The sequence below is a fragment of the Scardinius erythrophthalmus genome (genome assembly GCF_964197995.2).
Source record: "Scardinius erythrophthalmus genome assembly, contig: HAP1_SCAFFOLD_147, whole genome shotgun sequence".
Lineage (NCBI taxonomy): Eukaryota > Metazoa > Chordata > Actinopteri > Cypriniformes > Leuciscidae > Scardinius > Scardinius erythrophthalmus.
The window spans coordinates 119,384-147,111 of record NW_028296464.1 but is presented as its reverse complement, the minus strand read 5'-3'; the positions used below and the strand labels follow the sequence as shown (position 1 = coordinate 147,111).

The 27,728-nt window shown below is 39.6% G+C and overlaps 1 protein-coding gene across 1 annotated transcript; it reads right to left on the bottom strand.

Moving 5' to 3' along the window:
• Positions 1-18,552: 18,552 nt before the first annotated feature.
• LOC308686321 (uncharacterized protein) lies at positions 18,553-27,527 on the bottom strand (the record flags this gene model as incomplete). Its single annotated transcript, XM_081394715.1, has 11 exons — positions 18,553-18,811; positions 19,553-19,621; positions 21,238-21,294; positions 21,491-21,553; positions 24,699-24,869; positions 25,129-25,215; positions 25,324-25,477; positions 26,091-26,257; positions 26,912-27,038; positions 27,248-27,378; positions 27,515-27,527. The coding sequence occupies 11 exons, from the start codon at positions 27,525-27,527 to the stop codon at positions 18,636-18,638; spliced, it is 1,215 nt and encodes a 404-aa protein (XP_081250841.1). The 3' UTR covers positions 18,553-18,635.
• Between the last annotated feature and the right edge of the window lie 201 nt (positions 27,528-27,728).

Below are 27,728 nucleotides of genomic sequence, written 5' to 3'. Positions count from 1 at the left end.
GTCTTTTTTTTCTTTCTTTTTTACCTCAGTCACTTCAATTCAACTCAGTTGCAGAGCGCCAGATATACGTAAGTTTTGACCACAATCTTTGAATTACAAAAGTAAATGTCATATTGAATCGATATGGGTGATGTACAATTAATACGTCTGTGGTTTGAATGTTTTCATTATTTCTATTCGTAGTTTGGATCTTGCGCCATGTCATCACGCTTATGTTCATGTTTTAAGAAATCTTGATAATAGGGTGAATTAGTCATGATATTGTCACAAATTTAAGATTATTGAGTGTATTTCAAATCAGAGTGTTTTGCACATAGAAGATTCGCTCATTGTATTTCCTCGTGTTGACTCACAGGTTCTGTCAAGTTGACTAAAAGCTTGTTCACCAACCGGATTTATTACCTCAGGCACTACACAAGTTGCAGAGCACCAGATACAGGTGAGTTTTCACTGCAATCTTTGGCAATCATTAAAATTAACTATCAATTTGAATTGATGTGTGTAAAATAAGTAACTTATTATATCTGTACTTTTAAATGTTACTGTTTTTATTGATATTGGAAATGGTTGTGGCGCTCTCGTGAACTCATTTTGAGGCCCACACAGAAGAAAAAGAATAGTTGAAAAAAGTATTTTTTTCTTTTCTTTTTTTTACGAAGTATTCTCGTTGCTTGATAAACTTAAGGTTGAGCCACTGTAGTCACTTGGACTGTTGTAACAATGTTTTTACATTTTTTTCTGGGATGGCAGATATCGATTACCCAGCAGTCTATGAAGGAGTGAGCCAGCTCTCAGATTTCATCAAAAAATATCTTAATTTGTGTTCCGAAGATGAACGAAAGTCTTAAAGGGTTGGAACAACACCTTTAATGCTTTTCATAGTTTCTTTTTGAAAGGAATGTTGTGAACAGGATGTTTCATGTGTTGGTATGTTGTGGGAGTGGCATTTTAGAGTGTTTAGTTTAATTGATGAATTTGTTGAAGCTTGAGAGCATAAATAATTGGTAACTTAGTTGATATTAAAATGGCATTTAAGCCAATTCATAGGTCTTTAATGTGTTAAACAATGTTTAAACGGTATCTTTTGGAACAAAGGATGTTTCTATATTGAATGCTGTGGGTTGATCTTGTTTAATGTAACAGATTAATCCACAAGACATGCATTGAGACAGGTGTAAAACACCTTTTCACAAGGTTGTTTTCTGCAATTTCATTGCAAAAAAAAATTTAATTGTATATAACACCTGATGTACTTGTTACATCATAAGAAGAATGGCATCTACGCTAATGTTAGTCTTTTTGTTTATTCCAAGGTTTACTGAAGTCAGCCGGATCCGGGCCGTATCCAGATCAGGTGGTGGACCTGCGCCTGGACACGTCCACAACGCATCCCTGAAGTGCCAGCCTCATCAGCCCTGTGAAGGCCTCATCGACACTACAGCCATCAGCACTGATCCTCAACAAACTCGTCTCCATACCGGCGTGATTCCGACTTCCAGTCAGATGAAACTGGATAATATTCTAAGTTCTGATCCAATCTGACTTCTGACCTGTAATGCTGCCTGAATCATAATCATACACTGTTCGTTCTTTGCCCCGAGGAGAACTGAGTGACTAAGCCTGGGTTCTCCCAAGGTTTTTTTTCTCCATTCTGTCACCTGATGGAGTTTTGGTTCCTTGCCACTGTTGCCTTGGCTTTTGGCTTGCTTAGTTAGGGACATTTAATATTCAACAATATTATTGATTTGCCTTACTTAAGGTGAAAGATGACGCAATTTTCTCCTAGAAACAAACTTTGTTGTATTATTTTCATGTTATCACTGTGCTGCTTTGATACAATCTGTATTGTAAAAAGTGCTATATAAATAAAGGTGACTTAACTAATTAACTTATTGTAAATTGTATCAGTGATCGTCAATTTTACATATTTTTTTAAATCAAATGTATTTTACAAATTAATGTTCTAGTAGTAATTCATTATTTGGTACTGCTGCAGTTTTTAAAACACCACTTTAGTTGGCTGAACTTATTGGGTGTAGTTTAGAAAACTAATCTTTAGTTGACTGAACTTATTGGGTGTAGTTTAGAAAACTTAACTTTAGTTGACTGAACTTATTGTGTGTAGTTTAGAAAACTAATCTTTAGTTTGCTGAACTTATTGGATGTAGTTTAGAAAACTTAGCTTTAGTTGACTGAACTTAAATTCGAAGTTTACTTAACTAAATTAAATCAGTTCATTGTACTTTATAACTTGTCAGGTAAACTTATCCAAATTTGTCAGGTACACTTTTATAAATAAGTTAGTAAAACTCAAAAAAATCCATGCAAAAAGATAACAAAAAATAATGAGTTAAGTCAACAAAAGATTTTTTTACAGTGTGGCATCACGTTTTTACGTGTGGGCAACGTAGCTGCGAGAGGTCGCTGATTGACAAGTGGGTTGCCCTATCACAGAGGCACAGAGGTCAGCAGATTGACAACTGAGTGAGGGGTGGGGTGTCCGCTCTCTCCGCCACCATACTGTACAACCTCAAAGGTAGGTAATGAATACACGTACTGATATGAACATATGCTTACGGAACCTGAATAATAAAGTTAGTTAGCGCTGTCTAAGCCATCATTCATTAATTATTTATCACCATTAATTTATAGGAATGTATCTAATGACATAGGGGTTTATCCAGCATTATTATTAGCCACCGCATTTAACGTTAGCTGCAGTTGGCAGCAATGTGCTAAGTTAACCGAGGTCAGAATTATATAAGTTGAAAACTTTATTGACTCCAATACCTAGATGAAAACAGAAATCAACTATGGAGTATGGGTTATTGTTGCATAAAAGTCATATATGGATATTTTTTCCGTGGTCGGATAATTTCATACGTCTATCATTAAATCGCACTCCCACCCATAGACTGTAAAAAATAGCTCCCACCACACACTCATACTACATATCCCACAATGCACTGCGACAGCTGACACACAGGTCTGGCGGCTCAAGGGCAGAAATGTATAGTCATTTAAACGCAAAATAAATTATATCGATATTAACAATATCTCGTGCTGTATCGCGTGTGAAAATATGAAACACACATGGAGTGTTGTCTGACATTACTGATAATACTGAAGTAGGCCAAATTACAAACATTTGCAATGTAACACTTAAATAATGCAGTGCCTTTGTCACTTTGGTTGTCATTAAATGTTGTCATTAAATGTTGATTGTTTTATATTCTAGTTTTAAGATGCCAAGAGGGTCAACAATAACAACCTGCGTGAGTTGCAAAGCAGCTATTGGTGTGGCCACCAAGACCTGCAAATATTGCCAGTCTGTACTGCCAAGAAAGCAAAGACTGGCAAAAAAACTCCAGAAATTTGAGGCCAGAAAGGAGACGTGGTTGAAAAACAAAAACAAAAACCAAACCACCTCTCATGTTATTGATGAGGCATCTGTCTTGATATGTGTTTAACGTCTGTAGTTATTATTATTTACATAATTACAGCCCACAATGCTTCAGACATTTATAATTGCTTATATTTCTGTATAAATTATATAATATATATCTTTATTTTTAGGTCGAAAAGTTAAACAGATTGGGGTACAAGGCCATAGTCTTCATTGGAAAGAAAACAAAGAAGCAGAAAACCTGGTCCGCGCAAGTCCTCCAGCCAAAATGGCAGCTGTCCGACCATTCTGAAAAATGCCTTGACAGGATGAAGGCTCTCTATGAAGTGTTAATTAATAGTAAGTGTGTGCGATTATTTAAAATCTTACTCCAGTCAACATAAAAATAAATGTGGCACAGACACAGCAATTACAGTTGGGAATTGTCTTGGTAGCGCTGCTACAGGGCAAACCACAGTGGAACAAAAATAGCTATTCACCTGTTCATCAAATTTGATCTTTGCTTTATCCAATAGGTTTTTCGGTAAAACTTTAGAATAATGGTCCGTCATTAATAAGTAACTATGCAGGAACTACTAGTGATCTGGACCATTATTTTAAAGTGAAAAGCATCTTTTTTTACTTTAAAATAATGGTCCAGATCACTAGTAGTCCTTGAAGACTGACTAGGTAACCCTTGAGTATTTAGCGATGCATTTTATGACCACGTTGAGAGTAAAAAAAAGACAATTGCTAACGTCTCAGACACGTTAATGTTGTGATTAGTAATTAATTTAATTAGTAATTCTTTATAATTTGTCATAATTACCTATTAGTTCTTAATTATGCGAATCTCATTAAGTAATTATTGATTATCTAATAATGAACTATCTCCTAAATTTGATATTACTTACTGATTAGTTAAGCTTGTTTCTATATTAATTAATTGTAGTAGCTGAAGTGTTAATGTAGTAATACTCATTAGTCCTGCATTACTTCCTGCATAGTTACTTATTAATGACAGACCATTATTATAAAGTGTTTTTCTTTTAGAGCTGCGACAATTAATTGATATTTGAGATTATTAATCAATTATACAATTAATCACCAACGATTTTGATAATTTTTTAATAAAAAATGCTCTGCTTTCAGAGTCTTACATTTGTATGTATATATATATATATATATATATATATATATATATATATATATTCATACATCATCTTTTAGATTATGAAAATAACCGTTGTTTGCAGACTTAGTTTCTTTTACTAGTCAGTGAGCCACATAGCTCACTGATTGTCTGCCATACATAGCAAAATAGTCAACAGCAAGATGCATTGCTCAATTCAACTTCAAAAAACTATAAACACATATCTCCACTTCACATGGGGTAATGAGATCCTACAATTTGCACCAGAGTACAAAATCAGCCTCGCCTCAGTTCTATAGAGAGCATAGAGTCCATAGGGCAGCATTTATAGACAGAAGAATACAAAAGACAAATGTACTGGATGTTTCCTTATGGAGCACAGTCACTGCTAGAAAAAAAAGGGTACATTTGTTCTTATTACAGGAGGTGAATAATTTCCTCTTTTTGTACCATTTGTACTGCTAACCAGCAGTCCACCACAAGTCCTCCTCCCATCCGGTCCCTCATCCAGCCCACCACCAGTCCTCCTCCCATCCAGTCCCTCATCCAGCCCACCACCAGTCCTCCTCCCATCCAGCCCACCACCAGTCCTCCTCCCATCCAGTCCCTCATCCAGCCCACCACCAGTCCTCCTCCCATCCAGCCCACCACCAGTCCTCCTCCCATCCAGTCCCTCATCCAGTCCACCACCAGTCCTCCTCCCATCCAGCCCACCACCAGTCCTCCTCCCATCCAGTCCCTCATCCAGTCCACCACCAGTCCTCCTCCCATCCAGTCCACCACCAGTCCTCCTCCCATCAAGTCCCTCATCCAGCCCACCACCAGTCCTCCTCCCATCCAGTCCCTCATCCAGTCCACCACCAGTCCTCCTCCCATCCAGTCCCTCATCCAGCCCACCACCAGTCCTCCTCCCATCCAGTCCCTCATCCAGTCCACCACCAGTCCTCCTCCCATCCAGTCCCTCATCCAGCCCACCACCAGTCCTCCTCCCATCCAGCCCATCACCAGTCCTCCTCCCATCCAGCCCACCACCAGTCCTCCTCCCATCCAGTCCCTCATCCAGTCCACCACCAGTCCTCCTCCCATCCAGCCCACCACCAGTCCTCCTCCCATCCAGTCCCTCATCCAGTCCACCACCAGTCCTCCTCCCATCCAGTCCACCACCAGTCCTCCTCCCATCCAGTCCCTCATCCAGCCCACCACCAGTCCTCCTCCCATCCAGTCCCTCATCCAGTCCACCACCAGTCCTCCTCCCATCCAGTCCCTCATCCAGCCCACCACCAGTCCTCCTCCCATCCAGTCCCTCATCCAGTCCACCACCAGTCCTCCTCCCATCCAGTCCCTCATCCAGCCCACCACCAGTCCTCCTCCCATCCAGCCCACCACCAGTCCTCCTCCCATCCAGTCCCTCATCCAGTCCACCACCAGTCCTCCTCCCATCCAGCCCACCACCAGTCCTCCTCCCATCCAGTCCCTCATCCAGTCCACCACCAGTCCTCCTCCCATCCAGTCCCTCATCCAGCCCACCACCAGTCCTCCTCCCATCCAGCCCACCACCAGTCCTCCTCCCATCCAGTCCCTCATCCAGTCCACCACCAGTCCTCCTCCCATCCAGCCCACCACCAGTCCTCCTCCCATCCAGTCCCTCATCCAGTCCACCACCAGTCCTCCTCCCATCCAGCCCACCACCAGTCCTCCTCCCATCCAGTCCCTCATCCAGTCCACCACCAGTCCTCCTCCCATCCAGTCCCTCATCCAGCCCACCACCAGTCCTCCTCCCATCCAGCCCACCACCAGTCCTCCTCCCATCCAGTCCCTCATCCAGTCCACCACCAGTCCTCCTCCCATCCAGCCCACCACCAGTCCTCCTTCCATCCAGTCCCTCATCCAGTCCACCACCAGTCCTCCTCCCATCCAGCCCACCACCAGTCCTCCTCCCATCCAGTCCCTCATCCAGCCCACCACCAGTCCTCCTCCCATCCAGTCCCTCATCCAGCCCACCACCGGTCCTCCGGTCCTGTAATATGTAGGTCTGGATAACTTGCCTTTCAAATATTACTTAAAGGGAAATATAACGTTTCAAAATTCTGACAGGATGATGGACAGATGTTGAAGCAAAAACTTTTGGCAAGTGAATTACTGAATAAATTGCTTTCTAGATTCATGCTAAGCTAAAGCCACAAATGGGGTCTCCAGACTCAGAGAACGGCTGGATGAACAGGGGAAAGGTAAAACTCAATTGTTTAACTCGAGGGGAGGTGCAAAAGGAGCACATTTGCCCAAATTAAGGTTCCTTTAATGTTTACCAATAACCATAATAAATAACAAAAAGACCAACTGTGTTTTCTGTTTTCTGACTTTGCTTCAGATGGGCAGGGCATTGCCATAAGACTGTCCAAACAGGTGGCCAACTCCAATAGAAGACTAAAACAAGCAATCAAAGAATACAACAGCATACAATGGCCACCACAGAGGAGCATCTTCCCTGCAACGATGCATTTTGAGGAAGCATGTGATCCCTCTTGGCCCGTCTACTTCTGTCTTGATGAAGCTGTGAGTATAGTTACGTAACCATAAACCACCCAGGAACCATATTGCATATAGAAACCATCTAAATAATTTTAGAGATCACTTGGTAAATGGCATAGTTCTCTGGGTTGTTAAGTTGTGATTGTTATTGTCTTGCCCTTTCAAGATTGAAGAAGATGAAGTCCCAAGGAGTCTGAAAAGACGAGGGATTGATGCCTTGCACATGAAGACACGGGCAGCTGAGGAAAAACTCCTGGTTTACCAGGAAATGAGAAATGTAACTGATCACCTCCATCAGCAGCACACCTTTCTGTGCTCTGCCATCGATGACACAGAGCAGCCTGGTGCAAAAGCTGCTCTCATCCAACGTCTCAGAGAGCTGGAAAGAAAGATACATGAAACCACTGTGAAGTTTAATCAGCATGTACCAGACATTGTTCCCTCAACTTGTGGTTACATCACCACAGACAACTCCTGCCTGTCTCAGGACCACCAGACATTAAGTACACAGACACTGGTGTATAATGACGATGTTGGTGCTAGTGATTGTGATTGTGATGAAGACAATGAAAATGACAATGATGATGATGACAGCAATTAGGCTGACTGTGGTTTCCTTTTTTCTTTTCTTCAGTACCAATCTAGATATACATTTCAGATGTAATTGATCCTCTATCGCTGTTCATTGTTATCAAATCAAATCAAATTTTATTCATACTAAGTAAGTAATGCAAAGTGCCTCACAGAGGTTAAAAACAAATTGTTCATATTGTAATGGCAATAAAAGGTCCATGTACGTGGACCCATGAATTGTTCTGTTTCTCTGCACAGCCAGACAGTGGTATTGGGAGTATTGTAGGCATTGTAATGTAATTTTTATGTATATTTCCGCAAATATGTGGCAGAGGATATTAATATTTTACTGACTATTCACACTCCATGGTTTGTAAGATTTGTTATTATGGTTTTAATAATTTCATTACAATTGGCTTTGGTGTCCGTGTCTGTTCTGTCATAACATAGGACCCAGGTTGTGACAAATGATATCCAATAAAGCACGTCAATATTTTGGCCTGGTTTTAATGTCACAATAGCGACTTGAAATCTGGATACACACTAATCTACAGGGACATTGGAAAAACTGTATTGTGCTCGTCAAATAATTACTATAAAAACAAGAATATGGAGTTGATCTTAATAGACCTAATAGATCATTAAACCCTACTTTACTTAAACTTTAATCAAACCAGATTTCAACTGATGCATTGCATAAAAACCCCAGCTGGGCATTATTTGATTATGCACAGGCAAATATTTAATTTCAGAAATCAAAGCTTAATGAAATAAAGTGAGTGAACTATTTTTTCCCCTTTTGTGTTAGCGTAATTTATAACTTGTAATCTAACCTTTTTCTGACCCATATACAGTGTGTACAGAAAGTATTCAGACCCCTTTAAATTTTTCAGTTTCATTTTGCTAAAATCAAAAAAGTTAATTGTATTTCTCATTATACACTCAGCACCCCATCTTGACAGAAAAAAAACTTTGAATTTATTAAAAAAATATTGCCATATTTTGAGTTAGTTTCTGCATAAAAATAAGTTTTGATTACATTTCTAGTGAGAAATATATATTTTATTTTCATAATATTCACTCAATGAATGTACATAATCACTCACTTGCTCGTTGTTGCGAAGATTTTTTTAGATATTGCCAGAATAATGTGAAACTGAAACGTTTTGGTTGAGTCACGTGACTTCAAGAAGGATGGGGAGTGGGTAGTTGTTAGAGTATCTGGATCAAGTTCACAGTAGCTGGCGGTAATGCGCTATCTATCTATCTATCTATCTATCTATCTATCTATCTATCTATCTATCTATCTATCTATCTATCTATCTATCTATCTATCTATCTATGTGTGAAGGAGAGAGATGAGCTGTCAAGCTTTTACAAACACAGCATGTGTTCTCTGGTTTGCTACAAAGTGGGAGTCTTTCAGGCTTTTAATTTTTTTTTAATATACTGTATAACAACATAAACAGCTTATGGAACAAAACAATGGGATTGAACATTTCCTTAATTCTTGGTGTTCTCCTCCGTCACCCACTGTGTCAGCCAAGTTTTCCCACTGTAATTAAAAGAGATTGTTATTAATTTAGGTCATTACATCAGCCATGAATTAAATTCAAAACAAACATGACAAGGTTAAGGGCAATGAGGAACAGCAAGCAACCCCTTCATTCAGTAGGTTTATAAACTTACAGTAACCTGATAACAGTCAATTGCCTGCCTATGGTAATATTTTGGTTAAGGTTTGAATATGCATTACCTACGGTGTAGCCATTTATTTGAAATCATATACCTCTGCTCTGAAGGTATCCACTGTAAAAGACCTCTGCAATTTGCTGCACAATAATAGTCTTGAAAATGTAGTCATGAAAGACCTCTCAAGTCTTTGGACTTTTGTAAATGCCTTTAACCAATGTGTGTTACTTTAGTATCCCAATGTCAACATCTAATCAAAATGCAATGTAAAGAAAAAGGAAATCCTTCCTCAGAATAAATTGGTGATTATGCCCAACATATGTCTCTCCATTATGGCAGTCAGGTTTATCTGCCTTAAGCACCACATAACTGATAAAATACACAAACACTGTAAAACTTTAACTAAAAGCTCATTGCCAAAAATTGTCCGCCCTCTTATGGGCCTGATGTGATAGCACATTTTGAAAAGTGAAACTCAGTCTCAGTTAGTTTTTTTTTCATAGTAGATCTCCGTTCCCTTGCGCTGTTTAGCGTGTATGTTTAACCTTTAGGCAGCATGCAACATATCATTATTTAGTATCATTATTCATATCATAATCCATCCAGTTAATCTCATGGTACCCACATGCACCAAATTATAATTCATTTAGATTTGAGCAAGAGCTGTGCACAAAATAAATTAAAGGCAAGCCACATATAGATGTCTATCCCAAATACAACCCGTTCAGTTAAGTGGCTGAAGCAATTATGGATGTTAAATGGACTTGCACTTATATAGTGCTTTTATAATTTTTTGGGACCACTCAAAGTACTTTTACAATGTTCATCACTACCACCCTTTTACACACACATTCATACAACACTGTTTGCAGACAGGCTTTGGAGATTGGATTCCCACGTATTCACACACCCAATGACACACTGGGGGAAAGTGTGGGTTTAGTGTCTTGCCCAAGGACACTTCGACACACTGAGCCACAGCCGCCCACAAACACAAGCCAAGGCTATTACTTTAAGTTTTGAAGTACTAAGAATGAGGCTACTCCAATCAAAACTATGATAAATTGTACATACCAGAGTGAACAGGGCTCTTCACTGGGTAGTAAGGTTCCCCTTCTAGGATGGATCCCATGGTTACATTCTGAAAGAGCAAAAAAAGTACATGAGTTTGACCTCATACATCCTCATCAATGTATTAAAAAAATGATTTTCACAGGCAACACATGATATATTTATGACTTAAGTATATGACTTAAGTATATCTGGCTAAGGCAAAAGAATCACTGTATTTGAAATCTGATTTGAAATGGTGAAATGTTAATCTAGGAAAGCTTAATAACCTAATTCACTGGCCAAAAGTTTTTGCTTCAACATCTGTCCATCATCCTGTCAGAATTTTGAAACGTTATATTTCCCTTTAAGTAATATTTGAAAGGCAAGTTATTCAGACCTACATATTACAGGACCGGAGGACCGGTGGTGGGCTGGATGAGGGACTGGATGGGAGGAGGACTGCTGGTGGGCTGGATGAGGGACTGGATGGGAGGAGGACTGGTGGTGGGCTGGATGAGGGACTGGATGGGAGGAGGACTGGTGGTGGACTGGATGAGGGACTGGATGGGAGGAGGACTGGTGGTGGGCTGGATGGGAGGAGGACTGGTGGTGGACTGGATGAGGGACTGGATGGGAGGAGGACTGGTGGTGGGCTGGATGGGAGGAGGACTGGTGGTGGACTGGATGAGGGACTGGATGGGAGGAGGACTGGTGGTGGGCTGGATGGGAGGAGGACTGGTGGTGGGCTGGATGAGGGACTGGATGGGAGGAGGACTGGTGGTGGACTGGATGAGGGACTGGATGGGAGGAGGACTGGTGGTGGGCTGGATGGGAGGAGGACTGGTGGTGGACTGGATGAGGGACTGGATGGGAGGAGGACTGGTGGTGGGCTGGATGGGAGGAGGACTGGTGGTGGACTGGATGAGGGACTGGATGGGAGGAGGACTGGTGGTGGGCTGGATGGGAGGAGGACTGGTGGTGGGCTGGATGAGGGACTGGATGGGAGGAGGACTGGTGGTGGACTGGATGGGAGGAGGACTGGTGGTGGACTGGATGAGGGACTGGATGGGAGGAGGACTGGTGGTGGGCTGGATGAGGGACTGGATGGGAGGAGGACTGGTGGTGGACTGGATGAGGGACTGGATGGGAGGAGGACTGGTGGTGGGCTGGATGAGGGACTGGATGGGAGGAGGACTGGTGGTGGACTGGATGGCAGGAGGACTGGTGGTGGACTGGATGAGGGACTGGATGGGAGGAGGACTGGTGGTGGGCTGGATGGGAGGAGGACTGGTGGTGGACTGGATGAAGGACTGGATGGGAGGAGGACTGGTGGTGGGCTGGATGGGAGGAGGACTGGTGGTGGGCTGGATGGGAGGAGGACTGGTGGTGGGCTGGATGAGGGACTGGATGGGAGGAGGACTGGTGGTGGACTGGATGGGAGGAGGACTGGTGGTGGACTGGATGAGGGACTGGATGGGAGGAGGACTGGTGGTGGGCTGGATGAGGGACTGGATGGGAGGAGGACTGGTGGTGGACTGGATGAGGGACTGGATGGGAGGAGGACTGGTGGTGGGCTGGATGAGGGACTGGATGGGAGGAGGACTGGTGGTGGACTGGATGGGAGGAGGACTGGTGGTGGACTGGATGAGGGACTGGATGGGAGGAGGACTGGTGGTGGGCTGGATGGGAGGAGGACTGGTGGTGGACTGGATGAGGGACTGGATGGGAGGAGGACTGGTGGTGGGCTGGATGGGAGGAGGACTGGTGGTGGGCTGGATGGGAGGAGGACTGGTGGTGGGCTGGATGAGGGACTGGATGGGAGGAGGACTGGTGGTGGGCTGGATGGGAGGAGGACTGGTGGTGGGCTGGATGAGGGACTGGATGGGAGGAGGACTGGTGGTGGGCTGGATGAGGGACCGGATGGGAGGAGGACTTGTGGTGGACTGCTGGTTAGCAGTACAAATGGTACAAAAAGAGGAAATTATTCACCTCCTGTAATAAGAACAAATGTACCCTTTTTTTTCTAGCAGTGACTGTGCTCCATAAGGAAACATCCAGTACATTTGTCTTTTGTATTCTTCTGTCTATAAATGCTGCCCTATGGACTCTATGCTCTCTATAGAACTGAGGCGAGGCTGATTTTGTACTCTGGTGCAAATTGTAGGATCTCATTACCCCATGTGAAGTGGAGATATGTGTTTATAGTTTTTTGAAGTTGAATTGAGCAATGCATCTTGCTGTTGACTATTTTGCTATGTATGGCAGACAATCAGTGAGCTATGTGGCTCACTGACTAGTAAAAGAAACTAAGTCTGCAAACAACGGTTATTTTCATAATCTAAAAGATGATGTATGAATATATATATATATATATATATATATATATATATATATATATATACATACAAATGTAAGACTCTGAAAGCAGAGCATTTTTTATTAAAAAATTATCAAAATCGTTGGTGATTAATTGTATAATTGATTAATAATCTCAAATATCAATTAATTGTCGCAGCTCTAAAAGAAAAACACTTTATAATAATGGTCTGTCATTAATAAGTAACTATGCAGGAAGTAATGCAGGACTAATGAGTATTACTACATTAACACTTCAGCTACTACAATTAATTAATATAGAAACAAGCTTAACTAATCAGTAAGTAATATCAAATTTAGGAGATAGTTCATTATTAGATAATCAATAATTACTTAATGAGATTCGCATAATTAAGAACTAATAGGTAATTATGACAAATTATAAAGAATTACTAATTAAATTAATTACTAATCACAACATTAACGTGTCTGAGACGTTAGCAATTGTCTTTTTTTTACTCTCAACGTGGTCATAAAATGCATCGCTAAATACTCAAGGGTTACCTAGTCAGTCTTCAAGGACTACTAGTGATCTGGACCATTATTTTAAAGTAAAAAAAGATGCTTTTCACTTTAAAATAATGGTCCAGATCACTAGTAGTTCCTGCATAGTTACTTATTAATGACGGACCATTATTCTAAAGTTTTACCGAAAAACCTATTGGATAAAGCAAAGATCAAATTTGATGAACAGGTGAATAGCTATTTTTGTTCCACTGTGGTTTGCCCTGTAGCAGCGCTACCAAGACAATTCCCAACTGTAATTGCTGTGTCTGTGCCACATTTATTTTTATGTTGACTGGAGTAAGATTTTAAATAATCGCACACACTTACTATTAATTAACACTTCATAGAGAGCCTTCATCCTGTCAAGGCATTTTTCAGAATGGTCGGACAGCTGCCATTTTGGCTGGAGGACTTGCGCGGACCAGGTTTTCTGCTTCTTTGTTTTCTTTCCAATGAAGACTATGGCCTTGTACCCCAATCTGTTTAACTTTTCGACCTAAAAATAAAGATATATATTATATAATTTATACAGAAATATAAGCAATTATAAATGTCTGAAGCATTGTGGGCTGTAATTATGTAAATAATAATAACTACAGACGTTAAACACATATCAAGACAGATGCCTCATCAATAACATGAGAGGTGGTTTGGTTTTTGTTTTTGTTTTTCAACCACGTCTCCTTTCTGGCCTCAAATTTCTGGAGTTTTTTTGCCAGTCTTTGCTTTCTTGGCAGTACAGACTGGCAATATTTGCAGGTCTTGGTGGCCACACCAATAGCTGCTTTGCAACTCACGCAGGTTGTTATTGTTGACCCTCTTGGCATCTTAAAACTAGAATATAAAACAATCAACATTTAATGACAACATTTAATGACAACCAAAGTGACAAAGGCACTGCATTATTTAAGTGTTACATTGCAAATGTTTGTAATTTGGCCTACTTCAGTATTATCAGTAATGTCAGACAACACTCCATGTGTGTTTCATATTTTCACACGCGATACAGCACGAGATATTGTTAATATCGATATAATTTATTTTGCGTTTAAATGACTATACATTTCTGCCCTTGAGCCGCCAGACCTGTGTGTCAGCTGTCGCAGTGCATTGTGGGATATGTAGTATGAGTGTGTGGTGGGAGCTATTTTTTACAGTCTATGGGTGGGAGTGCGATTTAATGATAGACGTATGAAATTATCCGACCACGGAAAAAATATCCATATATGACTTTTATGCAACAATAACCCATACTCCATAGTTGATTTCTGTTTTCATCTAGGTATTGGAGTCAATAAAGTTTTCAACTTATATAATTCTGACCTCGGTTAACTTAGCACATTGCTGCCAACTGCAGCTAACGTTAAATGCGGTGGCTAATAATAATGCTGGATAAACCCCTATGTCATTAGATACATTCCTATAAATTAATGGTGATAAATAATTAATGAATGATGGCTTAGACAGCGCTAACTAACTTTATTATTCAGGTTCCGTAAGCATATGTTCATATCAGTACGTGTATTCATTACCTACCTTTGAGGTTGTACAGTATGGTGGCGGAGAGAGCGGACACCCCACCCCTCACTCAGTTGTCAATCTGCTGACCTCTGTGCCTCTGTGATAGGGCAACCCACTTGTCAATCAGCGACCTCTCGCAGCTACGTTGCCCACACGTAAAAACGTGATGCCACTTTTGTGACACTGTTTATATCAAAAGAAAAATTATACGATTAATTATTTTTTCAACCTCAGACTCATTGGTCTTGGCTCATTTTCTGTGAAGAATATATTTCAGAACACATTTTTAATGACCACACACTGTACAGCCCCCACCCCCCATTTATATTACACGAACGATGTTCGGGACCACTCCTCCTCCTGTCAGGGCCTGCTGTTATTGTGTGTGTGTGTGTGTGTGTGTGTGTGTGTGTGTGTGTGTGTGTGTGTGTGTGTGTGTCTTGTATATGGTTTATGAGGGCACAAATGTGTATAAAGACATGGGTATTTATAAACCAAAGACACTGTGTCCTCATAAACCAAATGACTTACAAACATACTAAATGGTGTTTTTTGAAATTTTTATGCCAGGATGACCTAAGTTAGTTAGTTAGTTAGAAGTTAGAAAACTTTATTAATCCCTGTGAGGGGAAATTCGTTCGCCACCATTGCACATTACAGACAAATAAAACATTTCAACACATACAAAAAAAACCTAACTGCATTCGGATTAAAAGACCTTCTAAATCGCTCTGTAGAACACCGAGGCATTACTAATCTTCCACTAAATGAACTTTTTAATCCACTTAAAATACAATGTAGTGGATGACCTTTGTAACACATAATTTTTTTTAATTTTGACCTTGTTCTCTTCTCCACAGTAACCTCAAGTGAATCAGGATTTAGGCCAATAACCGATCCAGCTTTTCTAATCAATTTATTGATCCTATTCTTATCATCTACAGTGATACTGCATCCCCAACAGAGGATTGCATAAAACAAAACAATAGCCATGATTCCCTGATAAAAAAACATAAAGAAAACACATTCATTCAAATCATTTATATCTGCCACAACAAATAGGCTACACAATACATTTAAAAGTTATAGTTAGATTTTAGTAGACAAAAACGTGTGTGCAGTGCTTTATTGGATATTTTTGTTATTCAGCCAGTGTTCGTGGGTCTGGTGGACCCGCTGCATTTTGGGGTTTATAATTCAACATAATATAAAAATGTATGTTAAAATACTCAACAGATGTTTATTTTATCCCAGTTACAAGCAATATAAACAGCATATATGGTTAATATTTTCTCTTTACCTTTGTTAGATCACATTTAAGAATTGCAACCTTGTGTGGGAATGGCAGGGGTAGAAACAAAACTCACTTTTGCACTCACACTCTCTCACATTTACACACAATCTCTCTCTCACACACGCACACCCTCACGCACACCCTCACGCACACACACACACACACACACACACACACACACACACACACACACACACACACACACACACACACACACACACACACACCTGAAGCCCTCAAAGTGCTTTCTGAACCTAAGCCTGTCATAGGGCACATGTCCAAAATGTGAAAAAATTAAAACTTTGTCATATAGCTAAACCAAATACATCACTGGAAAGGTCTTGACCTGGAGAGTAACATATATCAATTTGAAGGTTCTATAGTATTACTGCTTTGAGATATTGACCTCTGAACCTTAACCTCAGGGCATATTTGAAGGCTTATAATTATGGAACAAAAAGGGTTACGGACATGAGACCAACTATTAGAGAAAGGTGTTTACATGGGTTATAAGTTGAGTAGTCATAGTCACCAAGGGGTGGGGGGGGGGGGACTATGGTGTGAAAATAAAAAATCCCCCTTTGAACAAGACAATATTTAAAGTCTGATGCCAAAAATGTGTTTAACATCCCCTCAAACCCCTGGAATGCCACCAATTAAGTATTTATAACTTCCAATTTTAGGGAAAACCCTGTTTTTTTTTTAAAAAACTACAACTCCCTAGACCCCTCTTTAGTACTTGTGTTGACATCAGCACCCCAGTTGTAGTTCCACCGTTTTAGGGTCGTGCTAGGGTTGTGAAAACATGTATCTACCCAATATATCAAATATCACACACTGTCTAATAAATAATTATACTACATGTATATGATCTATGCTAAGAAAAGACAAAAATGTTTGCTTAATGGCTATATTTTAACTAAAACAGGAGACCAGCGCGCCAACTGCTCTGCTCACGTGACGCAAAGCGGACTGAGTGTCCTCATCTCCATAGTAACGGCCCATGTTGCTACTTCCGCTATGAAAAATGTAAAAAAAAAAAAAAAAAAAAAAAAAAAAACACACACAGACACACACACACACAAATACATTTGTTTTTCATAACTGAAGGCGTGATTTTTAAAAACGTCATATTTGACGTCAGTCTACTGTGGTGCTGCGTTATAAAACACATTATCTTTAAGACAAGAGATATTTAATTGTCCGCCGTTTTTGTTTTCCCGACAGGAACCTCGAGTCACATGATTGAGACAGAACATAGGCAAAAATGTAACAATCACACAGTTTGAGAAAGAAGTTACATTTCCCCTCCTACACTATCTTTTTAGCATCGGGCTTGACAGCTGTTCTCATGAATATGAATATACATTCTCATGAATATGAAGCCTAAAATATCGTTTTCGCCCTAGTGGCTTGCTATCGTACAGGTGATATGATTAAGTAAGTTAACACTGACAAAGGCTAAAAAATAACATACATTTTAAAGGCAAATTGATGTATGAATAATAATAAATTACTTATAATAATAATAATAATATAATAATATAATTCTTGTATAATTGTAATAATTGTTCACAGATATTATATTGAATTGAGAGAGAGAGTGTGTGAGAGAGAGAGAGAGAATTAATATTCTAACATGTGGAAACATAAGTTGGAATAGCGGAATACCTGTACCCCCCACCCACCCCCACCCCCCCACACACATTGTTGTACATCTATCTTCATGAGGACATTCATTGACACAATGTCCAGCCGCTTACCTTAACCTTAACTAAGTACCTAGCCCAAACCCGAACCCTAATCTTACCCATCAAAACTAAGTGCTTAACCTTAACCCTAATCTTACCCATCACAACTTTCAAGATTAGAATTACTGTCGCGGGGTTTTGGAGTTAGTGATTGATGTGTGGTAATAAAATGGAGAAGGGTTCAAACTGCTATCGTTTATTATTTCTGTTAGTATTATGTGAAACCTGTACGAACGTTTGGTTACATTAAAGATGATTAAAACCATATTAAAGTTAAAATCTATAAATATATTTTAAGTTCTCCTCTTAGGTTATTAACTATTAGTAGTATTACTTTAAGTAGACAATTATTAGGCCTATTGGTAGTCAATTTGTTCAACATTGAATCTAATATTACACAAAACGGAAGCAATGCCAACTAGGTGGCTTCAGTGATAGCAATGTCCATAAACCATTTAAAACATTTTTTTAAAAATTGTAGTGTTCAACTGTATACCAAAGTTTCCACAAATATCACAAACCAGCTTTTCAATATAATTTTTGCCAAGCATCTCCCAGTGACAGCAAGACTCTTAAACATGTAAAGTTATGATGAAGGTTAGGTCCTTGATAAAACTCAGCCCTACTGAACAAATGATGAAACATATATATATATATATATATATATATATATATATATATATATATATAAAAAAGTAGACTCAATTCAGAACAATATAACTTTATTGGTCCCTTTATTTTTGTGTGTGTGTGGATGGGTTGGGGCCATCAACACAGTAAAACTACTCAAACAAGTTATCTTCAGGGTGTTTGCATGGTGTTTTGACAGTGAAGGCACATGTTTTTTTTAAAGCTACATGCCGTATGTGACCATGATTGGCACACTGTGCACTGGGACCATGAACGCCACTTCTTTTTAGCATTTTTCATCTTGTCATCAAAATGGACACGGCAGATACAGCACAAATTGCCTCCATCTACCAAAGGAAAACCACAAATAACCAGTTAGTTGAAATCATACTCATCACAAACATCTCAAAGGCAGCTTGTTCATTTTTAACTGTTGCCAAAGGAATATGTGGGTATTGCACATCAATTAATCTCAGATCTTGCTGGTAATCAATCAAGATAAAAGCAGGTTTTCCTGGGTTCAATTTCAGAAAGCGGCTTTAGTATTTCGGGTTATGCACCCTGAAATAAGGAAAACTCATGACACAGTTCTTCAGCTTCTTCCAGAGCTTAACATTGTTGCAGGTTTATGATTACTAATCGTAATGTCATAACTGATACTGAAAAATTTGTTTTGTAAAAGAATATCCTAGGCAACATCCTTTGCACTCTCAATATATTTATACGTTACAGAGATTGGAATAAGGCTGTTAATTTCTTCTGTAAATTCTGCCTGGAATCTGCCCCTTGAAAGACTTAAAAGTAAATCTAGTTAAATGCTGTTTCATCCTAAAAGGATTGGAGACCAATTTGTCACAGTCTAGTGTTTTTTTTTTTTTCCTTTTTAAAAGGTCTTAGTCCATGCTTCTGTTTCCATATCTATTCTTAATGTAGTATTGTAATCTGTTGAAACTGCCTCTTTTTGTAGATTCATAGATTATATAGATTCACTGCTAGTCTTGGCCAGGTCTATTACGAGGAAGAGCTCATTTGTCTCAATGGGACTGACTGTTAAATACAAATAAACACAATGTGGAAAGATACAGTACCTTTATCTGCAGTCATCACAATGGCTACAGTAGTGGCTGTTTCTAAGGACCCTTCCATCTGCTGTACACCTAAAGTACATAAAACACAACAACAACTTAATTACAAATTCATAATTCAACTTGTCAGCATTAATACTGTCAATAGTTAATTAGTAAATCATTGATTAAAAATACAGTTCCATTATTTGCATATAAATTCAATTCAGTCAATTCAAAGGGTAAAATTATCAGAATATCAACCTTATATATACTGTTTATTGTCACCTGGATAAATACTGTATTTATAAATTGTAATTTTCAAACAAGTGAGCTTTTCTCTTTGTGTCAAATGTCAATGGCAGACTTCTCAGAACAATAGGCCTTTATCACACTTCCTGCTTCCGGAACGCGGAGTAGGGATAAAGAACTTACGGTCAATAGTATTTCTCTATAAGGATTTAAATATTCAGCCTTAATGTCTAAACCATCCCAGGTAGCCTGACTACAAGCTATGAAGTTGTGAAACGAAGGTTTCTGCTCACTATCAGTTAGTATGAAATCGATCTTGTTTTAAGAAAAACAGGTTTTATCCGCAATCTTATGGAAAAAAAGTACACTACCCACAATGCTAAGCGTAGCAGGAACATCTGCTGATTGGTCCAACTTGCTGTTACCATGGAAACGTTTACCTTACTGACGAACCAGGAACTGTCAGAGCGAGGCAGCCATAGATATCATATATAAACGCTAGATGTCTTATGGCGCAGTCACTTCCGGCATCACCGTTCGGCCATCTTGTCTCAGTGCTCTGTGCATTAAGGTGAATGATCAGCATGCACACAAATCCTCATATCTCGCTGAAATATTGACAGATTTACAAACGGTTTGGTTTCTTACAAACGTTATTAACGTGGCTATAATTCCGAATGCTTGAACATGGAAGTTATAATTTTTCATATGTATGCAGTGTATGTATGCAGTGTCATAACTACATCTCTGACGTTTATAACAAACCAAACTGTTTGAAAATCGGTAGAAAATTGAGCAAGTTATGGTTTAAAAGTATTTGCACCATGTTACGAGTGAGGAAGCGCACTGTGGCTAGATGGCCGCCACGTGCGGACGTCGACCTCCATTGGCCAGCAGCGCGCACGAGACATCTAGCCTTTATATATGATATCTATGGAGGCAGCGAGCTTGATACTTGATACTTTTGCCTTCTTGGCCGTTTTAAAAACTTTTTGTCGACTTGGTCCCAGACTTAAAACTCTTTATAAAATCAATTTGTAGGTCACGGTTTAGCTCTATAACAACAATGGCAGGCTACACACGCAGCTGTTGTAGTGTACCGGGTTGCTCTATATCAGGACGTAGACAGCCAAAACGTTATCTCAGCTTTCACGCTTTCCCGAAGGAGGAAACACTCCGCAAGTCTTGGGTTAGATTAATAAGTTTATTATTAGATTAACCACATCGTCATAGGTGACTTCAGGCAGGTTGCAGATAGACTTGGTCAGGCAGTAACTATCGGACTCCCCCATTGTAAAACGCTAACCGGAAGACTTGTATTCCCTACTAAAAGACGTACTTCCGGTCTTCAATTGTTGCGTGACATAGGCCTATTGTTTTAACTAAGTTCGAACTTAAGCAATACCAAAAACTGATTTGTAGCCTTTGGTAAAATGTCTAACAAATACAAAAAATACCATTTTCACACATGGCCTCTAAAATTTCCTCCACTGCCTTCGTCTGGATGCCATCTGCTGTGTTTGGTGATATGAAAACATTAAACCATCATACAAAGGTGAAAATTTAATCTTTTGATTTAATATTATTGAAATAATATATACCATGGTTAAATGTGCTGTGCAATGTCCAGTTACATATCTAGTAAACTATGCTCCTTAAGTTTAATGTTATACATTTATTTAAAGATAAAATAAAAACAACTCAGCGTACCTTCTGCATCCACATGCTCAGACATTCCCTCTGCCATGTCAGTGGGGTTGCATTGTGCTGCATCTGATGTATATTTTTTAGGAAAAAAAAAACAAAAAAACAATTGTGTAATATGAGCATAACAAATAATTAGACTTCCTTCATTACTGGAAAAAATAATAATCACACAGCAGTATCAATTAAGGAATATTATTTGCAGGAGTTATATGCATAGAATTTAATTAGCATGAAAAAAAAAAAATGAAAACCATTGACAAGGGCCAGTCACTAGTCACATTTAACTAAAAAGCTATAGATATTCTGGAGATGTGCCTTTTTAGAAATTATGTTGCATTATAATGACAAAAATAGAAATAGTGTCACATCCTTTACTAACTGTCAAAGACACATACATATTCTGTAACCAGAATCATTTTTAATTCAATTTTAGTTATATAGCGCCAATTCATAATAAAAATGATCTCAAAGCACTTTTCAAGCAGAGTAGGTCTAGACCATACTCTTTATAATATTATTAACAAAGACTCAACAATTCCACTACTGTAGGGGTTAACTAATGTTAAAGCTGCCGTCTGTAGGATTTTTTTTTTATCATATTCATTGAAACCGACACTATGCTCCAACAGAAAAACATAAATCAGCCGGTTATAGAAAAATAACCGCGCTTCCACCTCCACCTGGAGCCTGTTATTTGTTTAACAAAAATACACTGCTCCCGGTTCTTCTGGTCCAATCAGCGCAGGGTGAGAGTTGTCAATCACAGTTCATGCCCACGCCACAGATCCTCCCTCCCCTCTCGCGCACGTTACAATATCACTTGCACACGCCTGAAGTTTGCTGGTGTGTTGGATTGTACGAAGCATGATGGCGGAGAGAAAATCTATCTAGAGAATCTAAGCTCATGGGAGTGGGGGAGGGGCATGAGAGTTGTAAACATTCAAAAACAATTCTATGTTCGCTCAATCTTCCAGGGTTGCCGACTGCAGCTTTAACATGTAAACTTATCAATAAGAGCCCCATCTGATGATGCAGATGACCAAACTGATTGATCAATGTTGCCAGTGCGACTCGACCAGAATGTATCAGATTTGTAAGTTTGAGGCCCCGAGTTACTATCTTGAGGCCACGAGTAGTTACTATCTTGAGGCCACGAGTTAATATCTTGAGGCCACGAGTTAATATCTTGAGGCCACGAGTAGTTACTATCTTGAGGCCACGAGTTAATATCTTGAGGCCACGAGTTAATATCTTGAGGCCACGAGTAACTATCTTGAGGCCAAGAATTACTATCTTGAGGCCACAAGTTACTATCTTGAGGCCAAGAGTTACTATCTTGAGGCCACAAGTTACTATCTTGAGGCCACGAGTTAATATCTTGAGGCCACGAGTTAATACCTTGAGGCCACGAGTTACTATCTTGAGGCCACGAGTTACTATCTTGAAGCCACGAGTTACTATCTTGAGGCCACGAGTAGTTACTATCTTGAGGCCACGAGTTACTATCTTGAGGCCACGAGTTACTATCTTGAGGCCACGAGTTACTATCTTGAGGCCACAAGTTACTATCTTGAGGCCACAAGTTAATATCTTGAGGCCAAGAGTTACTATCTTGAGGCCACAAGTTACTATCTTAAGGCCACGAGTTACTATCTTGAGGCGACGAGTTACTATCTTGAGGCCACGAGTTACTATCTTGAGGCCACGAGTAGTTACTATCTTGAGGCCACGAGTTACTATCTTGAGGCCACGAGTTAATATCTTGAGGCCACGAGTTAATATCTTGAGGCCACGAGTTACTATCTTGAGGCCACGAGTAGTTACTATCTTGAGGCCGCAAGTTATTATCTTGAGGCCATGAGTTAATATCTTGAGGCCACGAGTTACTATCTTGAGGCCACGAGTAGTTACTATATAGCCAGCAGCCATATCACCCTGTAGCCCAAGACTGGTTGCCCACTGAAGCTAAGCAGGGCTAAGCCTGGTTAGTACCTGGATGGGAGACCTCCTGAGAAAAACCAGGTTGCTGCTGGAAGAGGTGTTAGTGAGGCCAGCAGGGGGCGCTCACCCTGTGGTCTGTGTGGGTCCTAACGCCCCAGTGTAGTGACGGGGACACTATACTGTCAAAGAGCACCGTCCTTCGGATGAGACGTAAAACCGAGGTCCTGACTCTCTGTGGTCATTAAAAATCCCATGGCATTTCTCGTAAAGAGTAGGGGTGTAACCCCGGTGTCCTGGCCACATTCCACACATTGGCCCTTACCAATCATGGCCTCCTAATAATCCCCTTACATTGAATTGGCTCTATCACTCTCTCTCCTCTCTCCACCTATAGCTGGTGTGTGGTGAGCGCACTGGCGCCGTTGTTCTGTGGCTGCCGTCGCATCATCCAAGTGGATGCTGCACACTGGTGGTGGTTGAGGAGAGACCCCTGATATGATTGTAAAGCGCTTTGGGTGTACAGTAGTACATATGAAAGCGCTATATAAATGCCTCATTCTATTCTATTCTATTCTATTCTATTCTATCTTGAGGCCGCAAGTTACTATCTTGAGGCCACGAGTTACTATCTTGAGGCCACGAGTAGTTACTATCTTGAGGCCACGAGTTACTATCTTGAGGCCACGAGATACGTGCTAGAAACAGTCAGTTAAATATTTGGGTTCTACTGTTCTGGAACAACCCTTGGAAGGCCAAACAATGTAGTTTGGCTTTTGAACGAAAAACACAGCATCTCCATGACATGGCGGCGCCAGCGAGGATAAAAGTTACACCTTTTTTAGCGTATACATTTGGGCGGTGTTATGAAACTGCCCCACACACTGACATAGAGATGTGGGGGCATTTTAAGTGTTTCAGGAAGGTGTGGCTGAACCGTAACTTTTACAAAGAATATTTGAGACTTTGTAACTACAGATCTTGCACTAACAGCTACATAATACACTTAAGAAATAGGAAAACAAGAAATTGCATCATATGATCTATTTAAGAGGCAGAGGCAAACCTTAAGCAAAACTACACCTGGGCGACCATCGTCCTTGACAGGTTGGGGTGAAGGGACAGAGAGAGATACAATGGCCCAGCACTATACAAAGACTTAAATGTAGGCCTGTATTATTCTTTGGCTAACTTATTTTCACCACTTTGTATAGAGCCAAATGGTCTGCCAAAACACAAGTGGAGAAAGACAACCACTGGTAATTTCACTTACCTATTTCAAATGTAATCTCCTCTGCTGCTTGCAATATTCTTACCAATTGGTTCCTTCCATAAAAGGAAGGCTTTTTCAGGGTAAGGCTATTGGGCAGTCCAGAAACTCTAATGACCAAGCCCTGATTCACTAGGGACTGGTAGGGGACCCTTCCAGTACCTCCGGCCTCCTCTTAAAGACATGGGCACACATATGTTAAACAATGTTACACAGTTGGACAATTGTGACCCTCCCTTCTAGTTGTTAGCCAGTGTAAAGGCTGCAAACAGTCATTTTGGTAAGGTGACAATCTAATGGTTGATGGGCAAACATTAGATAATTTATTTATTTGATGATAATACCATGGATTCATAGGATTCAAGGTATAATAGGTTATCAAGATAAGCAGTTTCTTTACATCCTTTTTAAAAGTATTTGAAATTATGCTTACTAAATTTTTGGTTGAAGAGATCTTTTACTTTTCCCACCAAAACAGAGACGTGTTCTCTGGCACTGGGCATTGCGGCTGAGGAGCTGGCTACAGATGCAACAACAGACAACAATTAATTTCATAAAACTGTATTATGTAAATTTGCACTATTATGGGCCTGAGACCATTTCTGTGGATTTTAATATAAACCAATACCTTTGAAATGCAGTGCAAAGTTGTTCACTGTATCAGATTTATCAAGGAAATCAGTGGCTCCTCTGCTGCTGATTTCAAAAACCTCTAATGAGGACTTTTGACGATCAAAGGACAAGATGGCTGTTTCCACACCCAACTCCTCAAGCTTGGACACCTTTACAATATTTAGATAAAGAAGACAACCGCAAAAATAGTAAAAAATGTATTATACACAAAATAGACAAAACTTACTTTTAAAAATCCAACATACACTGAGGAAACAACTCATAACAGGGCTTGGCATTTTTTTTATTTATTATTTATCCTTTATTTTACCAGGTGATGTCCCATTGAGATAGTCAAATCTCTTTTACAAGGGAGACCTGGGGAGGGCTTGGTCTTGGCAATATATGAAAACAGTGTTGTCACACGTGGCAAATAAGTGGTCAGGGACCACCAGGGTTACAATAACTATACATTAGCTGTGTTTTTATATGCAACTAATAATTTGACTCATAGACATTTGTGACTCCTAATGCTTCAATTGACCACCTTGATCTGAATAGACTAGCCTGTGAGAATATTTGATGTTGAAAGCCTTGTAAACAAAAATCAGATGGAATATTAATTTGGAATAAACTCATTTGAAATTATGATAAAATCTACAGATAAACAATCCAGTTGTCTAAAACAATGTTCTGCACACATTACAATTGCTGTTGATCATCCTTCCATCTAATTATGTAAGAATATCACTAATGCTTAGTAAATGAATCCTCTTTCCAAACCTCTAACTTCATCTTCTTGAGGTGCATTTTTATCCGGGCATCCCTCATCTCAGGGCTTAGGTCCTGTGCCTCCCCATGTGCCCTCAGTGCTGCTGCCTCCTCAACATACTTCTTTTTTTCTTCTTCCCCCAATGTGGCCCACCTTCCCTTAATATCATTCATTGTTCCTGAGGAAAAAATAGATGCACAGAAAACTTAACACAAAGTCAGCATCTTCTTTTTAAAGTAAATTTACATGACGACAATCAGTCGAAAACACTGGTTTTGGGTTGTGAAAAACCCACTTCTCTGTAACAACTCTGTAAAAACAAAATAACGTGAAATAGATCAACTGATGATTCTTTTGCAACTTACGTGAGTAAAGTACTTGCTAAATACTATCATGAAAATCTGTTTCATGACCTTACATGACCCTCATGAAACTGATTTCAACAGGTTGTACAAAAACAAACAATTTAGTATAAAAATTAAAAGCAGTCGTTAAAGATGCTATAAGCGATCTTGGTTGGCGTACCTCTTGTTGATGTTTGAGCTAACACACAAAATGGAGGCTAGCTAGACCCTCTCTCCTTCTTATCCGTGCAATAACCCCCCAAACCCACCCCACAACATTCTTGTCGGTTATTGGCTGGAACAGTTTGTTATGTTTTGTGCTGCTGGTCACTCTGTATGTTGCTCAGTTTGTGGAGCGTGGGATGTCTGCAGAGACTGTTTTTTTTTTAACAGTGTGTTCAGTGTGTTGTGATATGTGAAAAATAAAACGTTTCGGCCTAAAAAAACGTGCAAGAATGCTTATAGCACCTTTAAATTGTGTTTCTCACCTTTGTTTTTCAATATATCTCTACAAAAAAGATTATAAGGCGACAACTCTCGAATGTGAGTTTTGGCCTTTGATGGCCGGGGCTCAGATGAAGCATTTTGTGACCTTTTGTAATTACCGATCCAGTTCTGAAAAACAAAAAACAGCAAAAGGGCATTACACCAATTAAACTGAATGTTAACAAAACAATTTATACAAGCAGTGCAACCAAATGATATATATATATACTGTATATATATATATATATATATATATATATATATATATATATATATATATATATATATATATATATATGTATTTGACATTGTTAGTGTAGCACTAAAGTAAACCTTACTTCTACGACACTGGTGTCCAAACCAGTAGCCGATGCAGCTCTAGGAATTAATTCAGAACCAACTCGTGTCATTCCTTTTTCAAAGAATGACCTCAGGGTTTCTTTCTGAATTCCATTAATGGGAGTTCTCTCTTGTTAAATAATAATGAAGAAAGAAAAAGCTAATCAGTAATAAATAAGTAATAAAAAAAGACAGTGTTGCAGATCATACAATCGTTTTCAGACACTCTTGCCTAATGCTTCTAGATTAGCAACTGTAAGGCTTACCTCTCTGGGCCATCTTCAACCTAAAACATAAACATAGAGAAACTGGCACAAGAAAGATTTGTGGACAATGAATTCCAAACAGCCCAAAACCAAATTTTGTCTTGTTCAACAAAAACATGAAGCTTAAAAAAAACTTACCACTTACCACAGAAGTTCTTGTAAAATTAAATATATGCTGTAAAAGGGAGACAAAAAGTTAGGTAAATAGATAATG